General features: G+C 33.8%; 2 protein-coding genes across 2 annotated transcripts; both read left to right on the top strand.

Moving 5' to 3' along the window:
• The first annotated feature begins 124 nt into the window (after positions 1-124).
• On the top strand, positions 125-8787 carry LOC145582782 (chloroplast sensor kinase, chloroplastic-like). The gene is made up of 9 exons (XM_081639801.1): positions 125-781; positions 1823-1984; positions 2091-2387; positions 3714-3779; positions 3882-3950; positions 4064-4156; positions 6947-7173; positions 7397-7670; positions 8281-8787. The coding sequence occupies exons 1-9, from the start codon at positions 338-340 to the stop codon at positions 8530-8532; spliced, it is 1884 nt and encodes a 627-aa protein (XP_081495927.1). The 5' UTR covers positions 125-337; the 3' UTR covers positions 8533-8787.
• Positions 8788-9661: 874 nt separating this feature from the next.
• Positions 9662-18623, top strand: LOC145580659 (uncharacterized). Its single transcript, XM_081637787.1, has 13 exons — positions 9662-9778; positions 9978-10058; positions 10364-10474; positions 10925-11008; positions 11175-11290; positions 11403-11504; positions 12182-12295; positions 12586-12642; positions 14071-14137; positions 14382-14435; positions 15305-15379; positions 18127-18162; positions 18477-18623. The coding sequence occupies exons 1-13, from the start codon at positions 9662-9664 to the stop codon at positions 18621-18623; spliced, it is 1161 nt and encodes a 386-aa protein (XP_081493913.1).
• Positions 18624-20289: the final 1666 nt, after the last annotated feature.

Consider the following 20289-nt stretch of genomic DNA (forward strand, 5'->3'; position numbering starts at 1 on the left):
CCCAAAGCATAGGCTCGGTGCTTGGTCCCTTGGCCATCATTACTTTTTCTTAGCATCACTTGTTCCCGTGCTAGCCTCGTTTAGCTAAGGAGATTACTTAAAATTTCTCAGCAAAACACAACCTAACTCAACATTATTGAACTTAAACCAACGTGTAGGAATAGAAACCCGAAAAAGACCGATCTCATAAATGCATAGGTAAGGCCTTAGATGATTGTGGCAAAAGAAAGTTCGTTACCAACCACCATTTCTTATCATCACTCTCCCTTCACTAATTTAGAACCCCATTTCTCATCAACACCAACACAATCAATCAATCAGTCAGTAACCCAGAAACATGATGCATCTTCTCTCTGCAATCCCTCCACAACATTCTTCTCTCTCCAATCCATCTTTCTTTTGCTCTAATTCCAACCCTTTTCACCATAATTATTCCCAAAAACCCCAAATTTGTTGCTTCAAATGCTACTCTTTTTTCCCAATTCACCAAAAACCGCCATTTTTGGCCAATTCTTCATCTTCTTCTACTTCTACTGCTACTTTAAGGTATGTAAATAACCCCATTTTAGAGGAGGAAGAAGGAGGTGAGTGGGTCCCTTCTGCTTCGGCATTGGCTTCTGTAATACGCAAAGCTTCGTCTTCTCCCATTGAATTTACCCAGAAAATAGAGAGGGACCCTAAATCTCAAGGTATTATTCTACCAAGCCCTGATTTTCAGAAGCTTTGTCTTGATCAATTGACCCTTTTCCGAAGGATTGTTGACCCCAGTGCCCTTCTCTCTGTAAGTTTTTCAAATTTTTTTTTTTTAATGAATTTGCAGGATGCCCATTTTAGAATAGAATGCAGTAGTTGATTGATTGCTTTAGTTTTTGATCGATATGATTACCTGTCGGTAGGTTAATGATGTTGCTCGGGTTTATTTGGGATTTTAAATGGTCGTTTGGTTGAACATACGAAGTTATGCTACTTTTCTTATAGGAGATAAGTTGCTTTTAACGTGTATTCCGTAGTGTGGAAAATGTTGTTTGGTTAACTATGTGTGTAAAACTTTGGACAGGAAATTTCCTGTACTCAGGGGTACAGTTAAGCAACTTCCTCCATTTTGTCTATTTTCAGTGTTTTTGTCAACCAAACAACCCTGCAATATTTAACATCCCATATTTTTTGCTTTGGCATTTTAATTGTTTTGTTGATCCAAGGAACTTGCCTAATGTTGCCTTTGAGCTTACTGCTTACTATTGATCATGATAGGGTATCAACAATGGGCTAAAGGTCCAAATGTGAATAAATAAAACACTAAAGAAAACATCTGTAATGGACTGATATTCTAGCTTAGTATTTCTGATTTAACAGAACAATTACATAAAGATAAAGGCTTGATAATTCGATTGATAATGGCTGAAAGCTTACAAAGGTAGTAGGTTTAGCCTACAACACTCCTATTAGCAACTTGAGGTAGCAACTCTCTATTTCCAATAACCCAATTCATGCCTTCTTCTTCTTTCTACCCTCTATCTATTTATACTAAAGCTAAGGACCAGGACCTAATAATAATACTAGACTTCCCAAATTGCCCTCCTAAAGTTAGTCTATTACAACATCTTCTTATCTAAGAGAGCATGGCAGAGTTTGTTTAGTAATCAGTAGTATATGGACAGACATTTTTTTTTTCTTGATAATTATTTAAGGTTCTTACTCAACTTAGAATATTGCCTTTTGGTTTTTAAAATGCAGTTACAGAGTATTTGGATACTGATAGTTGTTCTCTCTTTTTTTCTTTTGATGGTTGAGTACTGATAGTTGATACCTTTTGTTTGTGCAGGTTTATGTCAGGCCTGCTGGTAGCTATGTGATGGATCGTTTAGAACTTCGACGTGTTACATTTTATCCAACAGTGGATGGGTCTGATATTGTCATTTTAGTTGGTAATTTTGGTGTTCCAGCTGGGCTGCGTGGTGCTGAAGCTGCTCTTTCAAACATGCAAGTAGGCTTTTAAATTTATTGTGCAAATTGAATGGGCTTTTACTGAATCATTCAGCATGGGATCTTTCATTGACTTATCTTGGACTCAACTTTCTTATGAGTTGTAGGCTGAGGCAATACCTGAGTGTAGATCTGTTGTATTTCCAATGGTCAAACATCCATTTGTTGTCGGGTTTTTGGTTGCTGAACTTCCTGGTGTTGAGCTTGAAAAGGGACCTCATGATGCTTCTCATTTGCCATCCCCAGAAGAGTGCTATGCATTGCCCCCTAAATTTGATTCGAAGGCGCCAGATATCCCACCATGTGGTGGAAATCCACTGACATGCTTCAATCTATCAGCTGACCAGAGATTAAACGCTATTAATATTTCTCATTCCCTTGCTACGGCTTATGTTATGGATCAGGTATTTCATCTTTGTTTGATTTCATCCTTTTTGCCTTTTACCTCATATGTTAGTCTTTGTGGTTTATTAACCTTGAGCAATGCAATATAATCCTATAGATCAGTTACACGTTTGATATACGCTTCTTTGTCAAGTTTTTTAAAAATTAATTTTAAGTCCACTTGGGTTTAATTGTCATTGGAATCCAATAAAGCTGATGATATGACATGTAGCTTGAAACTGATATGATAAGTATTAAAGGGGTGGTGGTGGGGCTTACAGTGTTTGCAGGGCTGCTTGCAATCAACATACTATTCCTGTTTACATTGTATTGTTGGGAGAAGTTTTAAGCTTCTGTTGCTCCTGCAGATATCTTTTATTAGCTTGAATTCACGCAATTGCATGTAGATAATTAGATTTTATCTTTTGCAGATAATTTATCTTATAAGCCAATTGGATGCTTCTCTATTAGAGTAAAGACAGTTGGTAACTTGGTATGATATGTGCTGATTGCTTTTCTCCTTGAGCTTTGACAAATGTCTTAGGATAAGGATATGATATGAGAATAAGCACTTGGGAAATTTTGGAAAAAATGTAGGAGTTTTAACTTCATATGTATTATAGGAATTTTAACTTCACAAGTTCACATGAATTAGAGTTTTGGCACGGTGTTTGGTTGACCAAAAGTAAGGAAAATGGGGGAAGTTAAAATTCTTAAGAATTTGTAATTCCCATTAATCATGGGAAATAATTTATCTAGCTTCCCCTTGGTTAGTTAAAATTCCTATGTTAATTCATGGGAATTATAAATTCCCTTAACCAAGCTTAGTTTGGGCATTTTCCCATGAATTACAAAAGGGAAATTAATTCCCATGATATAAAACTTTCTATAGGAATTGCATTCCTACACAAACCAAACAAGCACTTATTATGTTTGGGTATAACATTGTATGCGCAAGGTCTTTACTCTTGTAGGGACTTGGTTTTACATAATGTAAAGATAAAAAGTGTTTAAAGGCCCTCCCTCTCATGGGTTGGTTCAAACTCTTCAAAGCTCCTCCAGCAATATCAAAGAAGGGTGGATTAACTTCCATAATCAAATGAATGACACTTTTTTGCTGTGTTTATATTTATTGTATAAAACTTTGATACCGTGGTTAATGTGCCACTTCAATGGCAATCCATTTGTGAACAGAGATAATATTGTGACCATTACTATAATCACTATTGTGTTTTTAAATTTGAATGATGGATGCTTCTATTATTGGTTATGATATCTTTTTTGATAAGTCCAGCTTTTAATTTGTTTGCAGGATCTTTCTTTAACTTGTTTTTTCTTTGTTCTAGAAAGCAATGCTACTTCAACAGACATCTTGGCAAAATAACATCCGGATGAGTAATCTTGTTGAACAAGTAATATATCATTTTTTTTTATGGCTCAGTGCCTTCCTTGTGTATGACTCCACAGGGCTTCTGGAACTCATTATGTGTGCTGTTTTATCTAATTATCATCAGATTCGTGGACCATTGTCTAGCATACAGAGTCTATCTAAATTGTTAGCAGTTCAAATCAAGAGAAGTGAGGTGATCCTTATCTTCTCCTGTGGCCTGATCTTATGAATTTTAGGAGATTTAACCTCGTATTGTTCACTATTTAGTTGTCCATGTTAGCTAAACTGATGACTTTGTTATGTTAGATTGCTCATGACATTGTTGAAGACATAATGGTCCAAGGAGATCATATACGAGACACCTTGGAACAGCTGCAGGATGCTGTCCTCTTGACAAAGGTTTGTTCTCTTTCTGAAGACCTTCAAATATATTAATTCAACTTTTGATATAGCTCTTTGCCTACCTTTGGATTTGTACCTTATTGAGGTCTTCCTTGGATGAGGAAGAACAAAATTGGACTCTTAAGATTGATGAACCTGCTAATTTATAGTGTTAAGGATTGGCTTTGCTAGATTCTTTCCAGTTTCCTTTATAAGAAAGCATTTCTAGTTTAGAAACATTGTTATTAAGCACAGAATAGAATTGATGACTGGAATTAGGCTTACATAAAAGGTTGCCAGATATATTATTTTCCTAGAACATTGTGATATAGCCATATAGGTCTCTTTTCCAGTAGTGAATTATGTTGATAATAGATGTGAATGTTTGTAGAAGGGGATGTTTGAGGCTTTTGGGCCTCCTAAAAGTAAGAAATACTGCAGAAATATGCAGCAGCAGCAAGTTGTGTAGACCTACTATATCCTGTCACTTATTTAGTTAATGGATGTGGAAATCTATAGGCTGAGAACCAACATTATATGAAGGTGATCTTTGGTGATTGTGAGACTGAAATCTTTTGAAGTTGTGAGTACTTGATGATGGAGCTAGCATGTTTTTTGGAGTGATATCTTTATCCCTCTTTGCTAGACAATGAAATTTCTTGGTAAACATTATTTAAAACTTGTGAGATTACAAATTTGTTAATCTAACATGTTACCTAGGCTGTTAGTGTTACCTTAACGGCAGTGTTGTATCCTTTTAGGTAATGTACATGTTCAAGCAAGCTCTATTTAAAACCAGTTGGAAATGGGAGGAGTAATACCTTAAGCGTATTGGGTAGTATTTTTGTTTTTTTTTTTTTTTTTTAAAAAAAAAAAAAGTCTATTTTAATGTGTGAGTGAGTGGGACTCACATATGTGCACATATATGGGTTTTTACCATTATCCTCACATGTAATATATACTAATATTCCCTTTATTTTGAACTAAATGGGTCTCCATGATGAGAAGCTCAAAATTTTATACGTGCTAGTTTCTAACTTGGCTCTAAATTATCTTTACCATTTACATTTATATCTCCAGATTGTACATATCGTTGGGATGTGCAAGCCCGTGTCCATGTTGGAGGAGATTTAAACGTTCAAATACCCAATGAGGCCCCAACTCAAACCTTATTACTAATTGAATGAGTAACTTTATAGGTGTAATGGACTAGCGTTACTGATGAATATTTATGCTATGGAAATAAGGAAATAAAGATGGAAGCTGGTAGTTTGATTGATTGAAAGCAAAAAAAACACACAGATGGTGGCTTAAGGCCTTTATGAGTAGGCAACTTTAGGTTGCTAGTCTCTTACAAAACATTTCATACAATTTACACATGACAACTACTGCATAAGCTAACTTCTTATATACTAAGGCATACTACTACAAACATAACCTAGCTTCCAATTAATGAAATTTGTCCTGCTCTGGCTAAAGTATCAAAACATCAGAGTTCAGGTTGCCACACAGCCACACTCTCTAGTGGAACATTAAATATCATTGTCCTCTTCTGCTATTTGTTTCTTGCCCCTGCTGTTGTTGCCGACTTGCCGTTGCCCTCCCCCTCTTGTATACAGTCTTAGTGGTGGCTAATCCATCACAATAGGCTTCGGTGAGAATTTTCTCCCCCCTTTTCCTATGTTTGACCCACATGTGTACACATTTGGGGATTCAAATATCAGTTTTTTGCATTTCTTAACTAAAGCAATTAGGGAATAGAAACTGAAGCATCCATTATCAACCCCCCCCCCCCCCCCCCAACCGTTGTTTTCATTTGGGGTTCAGGTTTGATACTCTCCATTGCCAAGGGTTCTTTCTTAACATTCATGTCCAAAGGAAGACGCATTCTGCTGGTATATAGATTCTTGATGTGCAATTTTTTGAAGTATTGCTTGATTGTCATCATATTGCTCTATTATCAATTGGGTTCCTTCAACAGTCTATACGGTGGTTTCTAGGATTAGATCATTTGCCTGGGTTGCTTTTGGGAAGGGCTGGTTTGATTGGATTCTAAATAAGAAATGAAGTCAACATGATGTTATGGAGAGAAGAAGAAGAAACCTTAATGGCATGGGTTTGGGATTTCTTTTTTTACAAGTCACGTCTGATGGGTCGGGCACTCAGGCTTCTCTATTTATCTAATATACAGGCCTCTTAATTATATTGTGGATTTTTAAAGGGCTTTTTAATGGAACTTTTTTCTTTCCCAGCCTTGTCTTGTGTAGAACTTATGTCCTTTGAATTGATTTCCTTGATTACTGAAAAGTGAAAACTGTCTAACTTGACTTATAATTTACCTAATAAAATAAGTTGTATAAACCTGCATGTGATCATTTCCTTGGTTCTTTGAGATTTGTTTTTTTGACAGGTTAATTACTAATGTGTTGGAAGCGCTTTGCTTAGATTTCTGTCTGCTGTTGGAGGATAATTTAATCCCTTGTGGGCAAGTTATACCTATCCTCGTGTTTCTTAAAACTGAAACAGTTATGATATTTAAAAGTGTGAAGTTCTTGAAACAGAAGTTGTATTGTTGGAACCAGCTTTATATTTCTATTCATTCATTTTTTTTTTTTTTAAATTTCGATTCTTGTGTAGTCGACCTCATCATTGGCGTTAAGGCTTCTTATGTTGCTGTGGTTTCTTTTCTCGTTGCATATATAGTCATTATTCAGCTTATGTATACGTCGACAAAAGCAATTTCCTGTTATCCTTTTGGACCATTCTGTTTTTCTGAACCATCTCACTGCATCGTTTATATCTGTACAGGCTAACATAATGAGATTCAATGAAGAATCATTGAAAAAAATGGATTGCTCAAGTTATGCTCAACCTGAAATGAGAACGTTTAAACTACCAAAGGATGTGCCAACTTTCCCACCTGCTGATAAGATAAGAGATTCTGATCAGCAACGTTCTTTAAGTTTGGCAATCAAAGATTTAGAGATGCCAATGCCACCATTGGCACTAGCACCTGTACAACAGCATAGCATCAGGTACACGTAGGGGCAATTTTTATTTTTTTCCAACCCACTTGGCCAAGGTTTTCAAGCTTGGCCACTGTGAAGTGTTTTGCTGAGCTGTTGCATTCAATCAATGAAGCCTTTCTGTTAAGTATTCTATATGGGAGATAATGCGGACATTTACTAGTGCTTGCTATTGTTCTTGTGTTTGTCACAAGTTTCCTGTTTTCTTATGCTCTTGGCTCTTGTTAGGAAGACCGTGCAATGTTTCTGATATAGTGGTGGATTTGGTTGGAGCTGCACAGCCTCTTGCTCTTAACCAGAAGCGTAGATTGGAATTATGTGAATTCTCCCAATACTTGCCAGTGGCTATAGAAGAACCTGCTCTGCGTCAGGCCCTCAGTAATCTAATAGAGGGTGCACTATTGCGCACACATGTTGGGGGAAAAGTTGAAATCGTCTCTATAGGAGCACCTGCAGGTGGTGCTCTTGTTGTGATTGATGATGATGGTCCAGATATGCACTACATGGTAAGATCATCTCTTTAATTTTAACATACTTCTCTGGAAAAAGTCACATTGTCCCAATCTCTCGTAATTAAGCATATGTCACAATGTTACTTAAAGAATCCCACTCTCAGTTAATCTTAGGATATTTTATAAAACCAACAAGGCTACAACTTTTTCCAGACATTCAAAAATATAATACTCTGTGTGTAAATATTACTAGTATATCCTAATTGAAGTTCATCTTTAGAGCTCCACTTTGATTTTAAAGATGCCTCAAAATCCAAATAATTTGTTCATATCCCTGCTTCAGTAAAAATTTTAACACTCACAGTGTATGCTATTCTTATGTAGAGGCACAATCCAAATTTGATCAGGATATGAGTGGGTCAGTTCTCTAAATACAATAAGTTCTGACATGGATGTATTAGACTTTGAGCTCTCTAATTATCTTATCTATCGTAATTGATATCTGCCAAATGTAGTACTTTCTGTCATTACATTAAGTCAGCATTTGGATGCTTATAATGATTGATCAGCTTGCTTAGCTTGGAGAATTTATACTAGCATCAGCTTTGCCTGCCTTAATACTCTCTTTATTTTATTTATTTTTATTTTTTTTGTTAATTTACAGACACAGATGCATTCACTTACACCATTTGGAGCAGAACTTTTTTCTGAACAAATGATGGAGGACAATATGACATGGAACTTTGTTGCCGGCCTCACAGTAGCACGAGAGATACTTGAGAGCTATGGCTGTGTCGTCCGTGTCATCTCTCCCCGGAACATAGATGCTGCTCTTGGAACAGGTGGAACCCGAGTTGAAATTTGGCTTCCTTCTTCGACTCCATACAATCACAGTCCTGCAGCTGATGGGGCATAACCACATAATAGGGTTTGGTTGCTCCCTTATTTATGAAACCCACTATTTGTTGTATAGTTCTCTGTCCTCACATTGTGTTATATTTTCTCAATTAGAAACCAGCTTCTGCAACTTGTAAATACAAACCCCATCTTTACTTTGACTGCATCAGGAAATGTATTTTTTGTTTGCTATAAATCTACTAGAAAACATTGTAACTACAGGATGAGACACCTATAAATTAATTTCGGACTTTATTACTACGGAATATTATTACTCTTGGTCTTTTGTACAATGTTATTTCCTCCGTCCAAAATTAATAGTCGCATGAGAGCTACTTTAAGATTAAAATTTTCAAATTAACTAGAAAGATAATTACTCAGGTAAACCGAAAGAAAGTTCGACAGTGATTGGAACACTGATGGTCATTACTCACAACTTCACAAGGTTAATGTCCACTTTGTTAATCTTCCTAGCATGTTGTATTGGCCACATTTGAAAATTTGTATTTTTTCTGTTTGACTATTTTATTGTATTCAATGTTTAGATAAGATTGTGATTAGAGGAACTTTTTATGTAATCTGTACATCAGCCTTTTTGAAGAGTTTGTGAATTGAATCATAGGATTATAATTAATATACAGTGTATAATATTGAGACATCTTCTCAATATAGAAACTATATCTTCTTTATATGGAAATTACAGAAGAATTATTACTTGTAATCAAACAATTACATATAAATCATGATTTGATTCAATAATATTCAACGTGTAAACACTAGAATTTGTTTCAATGCACTGCATTCTGGTTTTCACACACTTTTAAGCATTTTAGCAACAATTGAGATCTTTAGCAACGCTTTAATTTGTTCTTGTTTCCTCAATTTTTATATTCAATTAACTCTATTGTGTATAAGTGCAATCTTTCGTCTTCAAAAACTTCTACACTATCGTGAATAATTATTGAAGAATCTTCATCAAGCAAATTAAGCTGTGATTAAAGGTCTGTTTTCTTTTCCTTGGATTAAAATTTATTGTTATTTAGACAATGTATTAATGTATTATTGTAAATAAAAACAGCAGAAATTTATATATTACTCTGTCTTAGAATGTTGTTTTTCATGTTTTTATCACGCATTTTCGATGCAGAATGGTAACAAGGAGATTACCAAATGAGTTTTCACGGCCGATTTTGATAACTTTCACTGCAATGGTTATTGGATATGTGATTGGAACTTATGTTACATTCTTGATTTCGGCTTCTACGGTATGCATTTCAAAATACAAAAACTTTGCCTTATCAACTACGAGTACATGAATTACATACTTGTATATTTGTATATATATTCACAATATTTGTATATTTATTCACAATATATTAAAATATACTTCGTATTTAAAAAAAAAAAAAATCGAGCAAGTACGATTCGTATATATTCAACTATTAACCCCTGTGAAATTTACAGTTTAATACATGGAAGTATATTCCAGTGGCCTTCTCGTCTAGTGAACCTAATGACCAAAATCATATGTTGCATGACCCAAAGGTAAGATTTCTACGGAGTACACTTTATTGTCATTTTGCACTTTTAGGAACACGTTTAATTGTATGTTTTAGGTCTTCTAATGTTTCGGGATAGAAATAAACTTACTCCGTTTATGTAATCATCTGAAATATTTTATACACACTCGGGTGTATCGTGCACCTAACTAATTTAAAGTTAGTTTTTGCTCTTTATTGGATGATTAAATGAAAAACAATCGTCAAAATGAGAACAAAATGCTTATAGGTGTATTGTATATCCGGATGTAACTATCTCTTGTAATTATCACTCTCATTGATGTATGTCAGATGCCATTTTGGGTCCAAACAAATCCTAGAGGTGCTGAGAGTCTACCATCAGGCATAATTGCATCTCAATCGGACTTCTATCTTCGTAGATTATGGGGTCATCCTGATGAGGTATTTCAACGTACAATATATTAACTCTCTTGAAAAAACTTGCTCAATTCTAGTGCAACACAATACTGTTCTTCTTTTGTCTCAAATCGTTATCTAGTATCTACTTATGTAAGGTATATATTACCTTTTTCTGATGACATATAATCGGTTTTTTTTTTTTTTTTTTTTTTTTTTTACAAGAAGGAAAAAAATTATATTAATAAAAGGTAGTTTTTTTTTTTGAAGGGTGATAAAAGGTAATTAAACAACACTTACAAACAATTTCCAGAAAATCTAAAATTTCAATACAAAATACCTTATAATGTTAGAACTAGTTGCATCGCAGATTCGATTAATGATCACCTTAATAAACAAAACTTCGTGCGAAGCTTTACAATCTGTTAATAATGTGAAACAAGGAGTATTGATACAAATATTAAAAATTCAATCTCTTGCCTATGACTTCTACAGGATGTGATGAGGAAACCCAAGTATCTTGTAACCTTCACAGTTGGTATAGATATGAAGGATAACATTGACGCAGCTGTTAAAAAGGTTTCCCCCTTTCACTTTTTCTAATCTCTTACTCGTACTTATATGTACTTGGGTTCTCGCGGATCACATGATGAGTTTTTATTATAAGCGATTGCATTGTTGTCATAATATTATTTGAAAGCGTACGTATTTTTGTATGATCTCTACTTTGAATTGTTATGTATAGTTTTCAGATGACTTTTCTATTATGCTTTTTCACTATGATGGGAAGACAAGTGAATGGGACCAATTTGAGTGGTCAAAGCGAGCTATCCATGTTAATGTTCTAAAACAGACAAAATGGTAAATAACTTTCTTGGATCATTGCTTTTGTTCATTGGCCATTGCCTTTGATTATTAATATTTACCATTTTAATTTCTTCTGGCTTTTTTGATTTTTATTTTTAATTTAAAGGTGGTACGCAAAACGTTTTCTACATCCGGACATTGTTGCGACTTATGATTACATTTTTGTTTGGGATGAGGACTTGGGAGTTGAGCATTTTGACCCTGTAAAGTAAGTGTGTTACTCTATATCTTATGGATACATTGATGCACCTTTGAATCAACAAAATTTGAACACCATTATTTATTGGAAAATTTGTCTAAAAGGTACTTATATGTTCACTTTATAGTAAAGAAGGATCTTATATGTTTGTTGTGAGGAGGAACTTTGACATCAGAATATGACCGCTGACTTCACTTTTCCGGCATTGATCATGTGACATGCACGTGATGTTTAAAAAAATGTATTTTCCTTTTTTTTCCCATGATTTTAAGAAAATAGAAGGAATTTTGAGAGAAAATTTGGGGATAGAAAGAGAGAGAATGTGAACACGTGGAGGGGGGGGGGAGAAGGGAATGAACGAAAGGGCCATTTAAAAACATCACATGTCACGTGTGTGATGATCAACACCGAAAAAGTAAAATTAATGGCCATATTCCGACGTCAAGATCTCTTTACAATAAAAGTGATTTATTAGAACTTTTTTCACCACTTTAAACATATAAGATCCTTTTTCGTAAAAAAATAAAGATATAAGTACTCTTCTAATAAATTTTCCTTATTTATTACCAAATAATAAGGATTTATGCTCATAAAATATGGGATAGTACGAGTAATAAATAAAGACTAACTATTTTCATATTGACATTAATTAAACTATGATCGTTTTAATTATATTGATGTTTCAGATATATCGATTTGGTGAAGAAATATGGTTTGGAGATTTCGCAGCCTGGTCTAGATCCCAGTAGTCGAAGGTCTTGGCCGTTGACAATGAAAAGAAATGACAGTGAAGTTCACAAGTAATAATAATAAAAATAATTGTCTAAGTATATTTTCTTTTAAATACAAGTCTACTAATTAAAATGAGGATTTAATAAAATTGATTAAAATGAGATAGAACATGAAATTGTCGATTGTTTTCTTTTTTTATTTTTTATTTTTTATTTTTTATTTTATTTTTTTTCTGTTGTTTTATTTTCTACCCTTTCTTGGGTGCTTTCTCCAGGGACTCAACGGAGAAGGTCGACTGGTGCAAAGACCCTAATGCACCTCAATGTATCTACTTTTCGAAATTATCAGTATTGTTTAGGGATAATCTTGAGAGAGAAGGTTCGTGTATAGACCCAAGTTTACCACCCTGTGCCAGGTATGTCTCACAAATAAGAACTATGTTGTACAAGTAGTCGCTATTGCATCGGAATTTAAAATTGACACGTAATACTATAGTTATATATATGTCACCTTAAGGCATTTAAAATTGACACGTAATATTATAGTTGTATATAAGTCACCTTAATGTCACGTGCCGACTACTTTGCCCTAGTCACGCACCGTGCGCCACCCGCTTACAGTCCGTCGTAAGACGAGTCAGGCTTTCTCCCTTGGCACTATTCCTTGTGCCCACGTAGCACAACCCTTTGTGCTGCTAAAATAAGTTTGCTAGCACGGCCCCTTGGTGCTAACAAGTCGCCTTGGTTGAACTAAGCACTCACCCTTAGTGCCTTAGTCCGAATTTACGACTAAGTGTCGTAGACAATTGAGCACACAAGCTATCACCCTTGCTAGTATGCCCGATCACTCACTTGGCACCTTCGTGCCTTAGTTTTCCTCACACTCTTTAAGTGTTTGAGGGAAGAGATTGAGTTGCAAGAGAACACAAGTGCTTATAGAAGACTTTTTGTATTGCTCTCAACTTGAATGTACAAATGATGCCTTGGAGCCTATTTATAGTGCTCCTCCCTACTTACAAGCTATCTCTAGAACGTTCCTAACCTCCTCAAATGGAGGGTTCTAGACTACAACAATCTGGAAAGTTCCCACCTCCAAAGGAACATAGATACATGGAGGTTTCTACACACATCTAAGCCTAGAATGCTAAAGACTAACCTAGAACATTCTAGAGCTTTACATACAAAATGTACATGCATAGAAGACCCTGGAGACTTCTAAGATGCACTAGATGAACCTTGAATATTCTAGAGACATCCCCTCCAGAATACTCCTCCGAAAGAACCCCGTAGATAGCTCCGGTACCTTCTAGAAGCTTCCCGCGTTTTCCGGGCTACCTGCTGCACAAACTTGTATTTCGGGACCTCGTCTCGGAAAACCGACACCACCATCGTCTTCCTTGGCCCAAAATACGGTGGGCCCCCAAATTTGGGCCCATTTGGACTTCATTTGGGTCTCCAAATGACCCATTATTGTGTTACTGTCACTTGGGTGTTCACTAGGAAATTAAGCAGGGTACTAAATAAAGCTCTATAGGGGGAGGTGCTCAGCAGGGCACCAAGGGCAAGCCCCCTAGCCACGATTATGCCCTGTTGCCTAGTGACCCATGTGACGCCCATTGTTGGCAAGGGAGATGACCCGTGACATTAAGCCATCAACTAACAGTAGAGCGTAGATATTTTGATGAAGAATCGATCATTTCACAAAATGTAAAGAATTTGTTATTTCACGGTCTGATCTCCAATTCATACATATATGTAGTATATGTTTATTATTTTTTTTTAAATCGTATTGGTAAATATTTTCACGAATCTAATAAGATTCACACGTGACTAAATATGCACAGCTTTGTTGAGATTATGGCTCCTGTGTTCTCTCGAAATGCATGGCGTTGCGTGTGGCATATGATTCAGGTTTGTGCACTTTTGTGCGATCTAACCCTACTAAATGCACTTTGGGGTGGGGATTCCCTTACCTTTCTCCCTCATTTTCAAAGTGTCTACCCCGCTAACTCGGATTGGATGATCTATAAGAGGTTCCGGCCCAATAGGACCCTTGTCCCACCCTTGTCCTTACCAACCAAAAAAAAAACTGTTGAGTTTATGGTTGAAATCTTTATTAAACTTTGCTTGCATTGCTAAATGGCGTCGCATGCAGAATGACTTGGTCCATGGATGGGGTCTTGACTTTGCCCTTCAAAAATGTGTACAGGTTTGTGATTTTCATTCCTTTTTAGTTTTTACCCTGTTTAGTTATTAGGAAAGATATGATATATTATTTGATTACAAGATATATTTTCTTATAGTTTATCTTAGGAAAAGATAATTAGTTTTCTAAGTTAGATAAGTTTTGGTTTCCTTGTTACTCAAGGAGAGATCTTGTATAAATATGGATGTTGGGTGGAATATTATGATCAAGAAATACAATTCTAATTCTTCTATATTTTCTAAATATTATCATGGTATCGGAGCTAAGGTTGCTTCAATAAATAAATCTTGAAATTTTTTTTAATTCACCATGGGTAATTCATCCCCACCAACCAACCGTGTGAATGGAAAGTGGATCGTGGATACCGGTTGCTCCCATCATGTAACCGGCGATCTTTCTTGCTTGGTTGACGTTCATGATGTCCCATCTTGCAATGTTGGTCTTCCGGATGGCCAAAGTGTTGTGGCCATGAAAGAAGGAGTTGTAAAATTGACGGACAAAATCACTCTTTCTAAATATTATCATTAGTCCATGGGCACAAACCCGCAATTCGTGATTTGTATACAATGAAAAAAGTATTATGCATAGATTTTTTAGATTCATTTCAATGTGTATGTTCAAAATTTTAACTTTTTATTACTTTAATAAATATTATTTATGTAATGAAATATATTAATGATCAAAGTTATAGACCATACAAATTAAAAATGAGTAGAACAATGATTTATTTTGTTGTTTGGTCAAAATTGTGTATTGTGTATTAAATCCCGCACAAAATGAGATGAATATTAAGATGAATAGAGTAATTTATTTAACACTGACAATGATTTTTGTTCTTTTTTTTTTTTTTGGAATAATGGGGACCGAAACAGCCTGCACATGAAAAAATAGGGGTTGTTGATGCTCAATGGATATTTCATAAAAGTGTTCCTTCTCTTTATAAACAGGTACTCTCTTTGTTCTTATAAATTTTTTGCAATTTAATTAATTTCATGGTCTATAATTAATGGCGGATTCAGGATTTTCAAAATGGTGGATCACCATCAATTATAGATGACCTGTGAAAGTATAAAAAAAAAAAGTTTTGCGTCTAGTTCTAATTGATTTCGGGTCTAATTATGAGTAGAACTTTGAGGTGGATTGTGTGTGGGAGAGGAATGTTGTCGGCTAGCATGATGTTGAGTGAAGATTTGTTCATTTGGAGAAGAATGTTGTTGACTAATGACTAGGAGGATTTTTTTTTTTTTTTTTAGTGAAGGAACTAGCAATATCATGCATTTTGTTTGGAGTACGTTTTTACTTCAATGAATTAGAAATGACGAAAAATTCAGCAATTCAATTGAACACTATGATACAATACAATCTAGTAGCAATTTAATTCAATTCAACTAAACAACAATTCAATTAAATCTGAAAAAAAATGAATAAGTGCAATTCAATTCAACACAATAACCAAATAGCAATTCAATTATTTCATAAGCGCTATAGCATTAACAAAACATCAATTCAATTATTCAGATGAACTGAAAATTTGAAATTATGAATATATTAAATATCAAATTAATTACGTAGTATCTAATACCTTAGTCCTTGAAGATTTGGAGCCTTGTAGGCAATGCATCGGTGCCGCAGCAGTCGTCAGTCAAAGGGTGAAGGCCTTGGCCTCCCCCTTAGTATTGGTTATCTTTTAAATATTTCATATAATTATGTTAGTTTTACTTTACCTGGGTTGTGGTTTCGGATGAAAATTGAGTTTATTTTCAAGCTTCCAAGTTCGTACCTTCTCTGATCCCTAATAATTTTTTTTAGATTTTTTTAACAAACAAATATTCTCATTTTAGTATTAACCCCCAAACTTCTCATCATATTGACCAAGTACTCTTAAATGACGTCACATTAGGCCCCACTAATGGTCTTCCTTCGTTTTCCCTCCCTTTCTTCTTTCTCACGATTTCGCTATTTCTTTTGCCATTTCATATCTACTTGGGGGCAAAACTTGAAATTGATTTGCCAAAATCAAAATCTAGGGTTTCAAAAACACTTTAATGATTCCACGAAGAAAGGTAATTTGTTAGAATACTGGGTTTGACTAGTTAATTTGGGGGTTTTCAATTGAAATTAGGGTCTAGGGTTTTGAATTTGGGAGTTTGGTAATCAATTTGAGGGGGGGGGGGGGGGGTAGACTTCAATAAAGGTTACAATTATAGTTATACGGTTTCTAGGGTATATACCATTGTTAATAAAAAATAGTTGTTTTATGAAATATCTTGCTCCAATTTGTGCTTTGATTAAAAATTCCTCCAAACCTTGATCCCCCTCTCCAATGTTGTCACTTTTGTGAAGTTTTGGTCAGTCAAGGTACAATTTGGGAATCTTGCTTTTTTTCAACAAAGAGAGAGAGAGGAGAAGTAGCATCACTGGTGAATTGAATATGTGGAAGAATTTAGGTGGGTGAGCTAGATTAATTGACATTAAAGATGAAATAAAATGGAATAGAAGACGGGAAACTTAAAATCGAGAGAAAAAGAAAGAAAATGAGGGAAAAGGGAAGGAAAGTAATTAGTGTGCCCTACAATGACGTCATACATGAATGAATAGTTAATATAGTGTGAAGTTTTAATGTTTAAGAAAATAGTAGATGGTAAAATTTTTAAAAAAATAATAAAAATAAATTAGTGGGGTTTATTACTAAAATTAGGGCTGAGCAAAACTATCCGAAATGTCGATCCGTAACCGATATGAAATTTAGGGTACTCGATCCAATAACATTAACAATTCGGGTACTCAATCCAATAATTTGTTATCGATTATGGATATTGGGTATCATTTTAGAATTAGCGGTTACTCGATCAGATTCGATAAGCAATTTTTTTTCCTATTTAAATTTATGTATCCAAAATCTAAACTCTTACTATTTTACTTCATAATCACTTTATTATATGAATGATTAGTAATATAATTTATAATTTTGTCAAGATCATGTGGTATTGTACTGTTGTTAATTACTGTTGAATGATATCATAATAATTACATTATTAAGTTTAATTGATTATCATTATTGGATATCATATCTGGTACCCTATAACCGATCCGAAAATCCAGGTACTTAAACTTATCGGTTCAGTTTATAGATATCATTTTTATTGATATTGATTATTGGATACCCGAACTATTAGTATTAACGGTTCGGATACCCGTCTCATGCTCACCCCTAACTAAAACACCAACAATTGTTGGTGGTTATTGTCAAAAATCCTTTTTTTCACTCTTTTTTGACATTTTAATATACTCCATACTATTTTTGTGTGAGTTATTACTACACATATTATATTTGGCTCCCTCTAACAATTTTTGTCTCACTCTTTTTTAACATACATTTCAATGTACTCCATATTATTTTTGTACGGGAGATTTCTCGTTCCTCCACTGTTTGCCGAATCTAATAAGATCTCACATGATATAATTATGATATTTATAATCGTGATTTTTATATTTAAAATTGTAAGAAATTAACCATAAAAATCAAAATATAAAAAATAAAAAGCGAGATCACTTTTTTTTTCTCTTATTTCCCTACATATATCATTTTTTTTAATTTTTTTTTTTTATTTTTGTAAGCTACCCACAAAGGGGGATCATTTATTGTTTCTTTTGTTCTGTAAAATACTTATGTAATGAATATGGTTTATGTTAGGGTGAATCATCAGGAGGAGATTCTCCAAGGACCGGGGTATGTGAATTGTTTTAATTCATTTCAACTCTATATACACTTATATACATTCTCCATTTTTTTAATCGTTTATTATAGCTCGAGCCATGATTCATGGTACAACTATATGTATTTCTATATTTATTATCCAACATATGTTTATCTTCGATATCTAATCACCTTATCAAACTACATGTTAAGGGACTATAAATCAAGTAAATAAAATTAAATGATGTACTACATATAATATTATCATGTCATAGTCATAATACTTTTACGAGTAATTTTTATATAGACTACAATAAGAGTAAATCTTTAATTTAATGTGGTTGTAGGTTCGGAAGAGATGTATAAAAGAATGGAGGATGTTTGTGGCTCGACTTATTGAAGCTGAGAAGGCACAACAAAAGAATAAGGAAAACTCTACAAGACTTGATAATAACTTAGGGATCGAAGCAACCAACACAAGTACCAGTAATTAAACAGCAAATCTTTACTTAAGAAGCAACATAGAGTTTGCTTCCAAAGTTACGCTATTTGAGCGCTTAGAGTTGCAAATTTTCTTTTTAATTTTTAAAGAGGTGGTGCAATAATGTGTGCTAGCATGCATGAATGCATAATACCAGGAAAATACGATTCTTGAACAAAATTTTATGACGCACCCTATTCAAAATCGGCCAAACAAGTTATAAAAGTTTACAAGTTGTAACGCTCTTTTCTTGTTTCTATTTTCATGCAACAGATATAATTAAGTCGAAGTACGGAGTATAAGATATACCCTGCGAGTATATTGATATTCCCCTTTCTTTTTCTTATAGGGCTACTATTTGATCCCGTGTCTGGACCCAAAAGATAGGCTAGCCAGACTTGGCATTTGTACTTGTATAATAACACTTCTTGAGATCTTGACATATTCAATGTCAAAGTTCAACACTTCAACATACAACTCGATGGAATTTATGACACATAGTGTGCATTTTGCAATTTTAGGCAGATCCGTAGCTTTAATTCGGTCAATTCCAACTAGTTCAAACAATGTTGTTTTACTTGGTATTGGCATAATTCAATTTTTCAACTTTGGGTTCTAGTATTTTAACAATTGCCATTACCATTACCATGAAAGAAAAGTTGAAATTAAACAAAAATCGTCTCAAATTCATTACTTTTCAACAAATTTGTCAAGGGTTTTGGACCATTTATGGTGATTAGATATTGTTACATTATCACCACAAATAGACCATTGAAAAAACGTTTAGGTGCTATTACCACTAATTTCTGTCAGAGGTGGGTAAATAAATTACTTTCATGCTGATCTTTGGTGTGATAATTGTTTATCCACTTTAAATTATAATAATTCATCCGTTCTATAATACTCTTTAACATTTATTTACTATTGTTTGTACAAACATTACTCTAAATTAAATATCATTATTTTAGGTAGTGTATAATATGCAAAAACGAAGTATATTAATAAGACGTTATTAGTTTTCAAACAAAAAAAAAAAAAAAAAGACGATTTATTATTATAGATTTTTTAATAGATTTATATTTAAAGATATTGAAGGTAAAAGATGTAAATTGAGAATTATACACTATCAAAAGGATATAACTATTGTAGAACAAATTAACTGGTAACTTAAAAAAAAAAAAACAAAAAAAAACAAAAAAAAAAAAAACTACTCTCTATCTCAAAATATTTGAAACAGTCAACATTGCACACTTGTTAATTTATTAGTTTGACTTTATTTTAATATAATTAAATGTTAATAAAATTTATTTTAAAACATTATATTATAAAACTTTATATTGATACCTATCTAATAACATATCTTATGATAAAAATATGTTTTTTTTTTTTTATTATGTTAGTAAAAAATTATAGTCAAAGTTGATACATTAATAGTGAAAAAAGTCCAACATCATAGATATTTTGGAAGGAAGTAATTTATCAATTGAGCATTTGAGTAGTAAAATGTAAAGTATAATTTATCTACAATATCTTGCTAGAGATCGATTGTATCAATCCTTTGCGGTCCGTTTATTACTCTAGACATTAAATTGCTTCTTTTTTTTTTAGTTATATTATAATCTCAATAATCTCAATTTTTTTTTTTTTTTTTTGAAAGAATTATAATCTCAATTCATGTT

This window comes from Chenopodium album, chromosome 15, assembly GCF_948465745.1.
Source record: "Chenopodium album chromosome 15, dcCheAlbu1.1, whole genome shotgun sequence".
In the NCBI taxonomy this organism is placed as follows: Eukaryota; Viridiplantae; Streptophyta; class Magnoliopsida; order Caryophyllales; family Amaranthaceae; genus Chenopodium; species Chenopodium album.

What these genes read in the sequence shown, in the direction of transcription:
- LOC145580659 (XM_081637787.1), top strand. Translation starts at nt 9,662, where the DNA reads ATGGTAACAAGGAGATTACCAAATGAGTTTTCACGGCCGATTTTGATA. An exon ending in ATATGTTGCATGACCCAAAG is followed by an intron (nt 10,059 to 10,363) that starts GTAAGATTTCTA and finishes GATGTATGTCAG; the next exon opens with ATGCCATTTTGGGTCCAAAC. An exon ending in AGTTTACCACCCTGTGCCAG is followed by an intron (nt 12,643 to 14,070) that starts GTATGTCTCACA and finishes AAATATGCACAG; the next exon opens with CTTTGTTGAGATTATGGCTC.
- LOC145582782 (XM_081639801.1), top strand. Translation starts at nt 338, where the DNA reads ATGATGCATCTTCTCTCTGCAATCCCTCCACAACATTCTTCTCTCTCC. An exon ending in GTACAACAGCATAGCATCAG is followed by an intron (nt 7,174 to 7,396) that starts GTACACGTAGGG and finishes CTTGTTAGGAAG; the next exon opens with ACCGTGCAATGTTTCTGATA. An exon ending in GTCCAGATATGCACTACATG is followed by an intron (nt 7,671 to 8,280) that starts GTAAGATCATCT and finishes GTTAATTTACAG; the next exon opens with ACACAGATGCATTCACTTAC.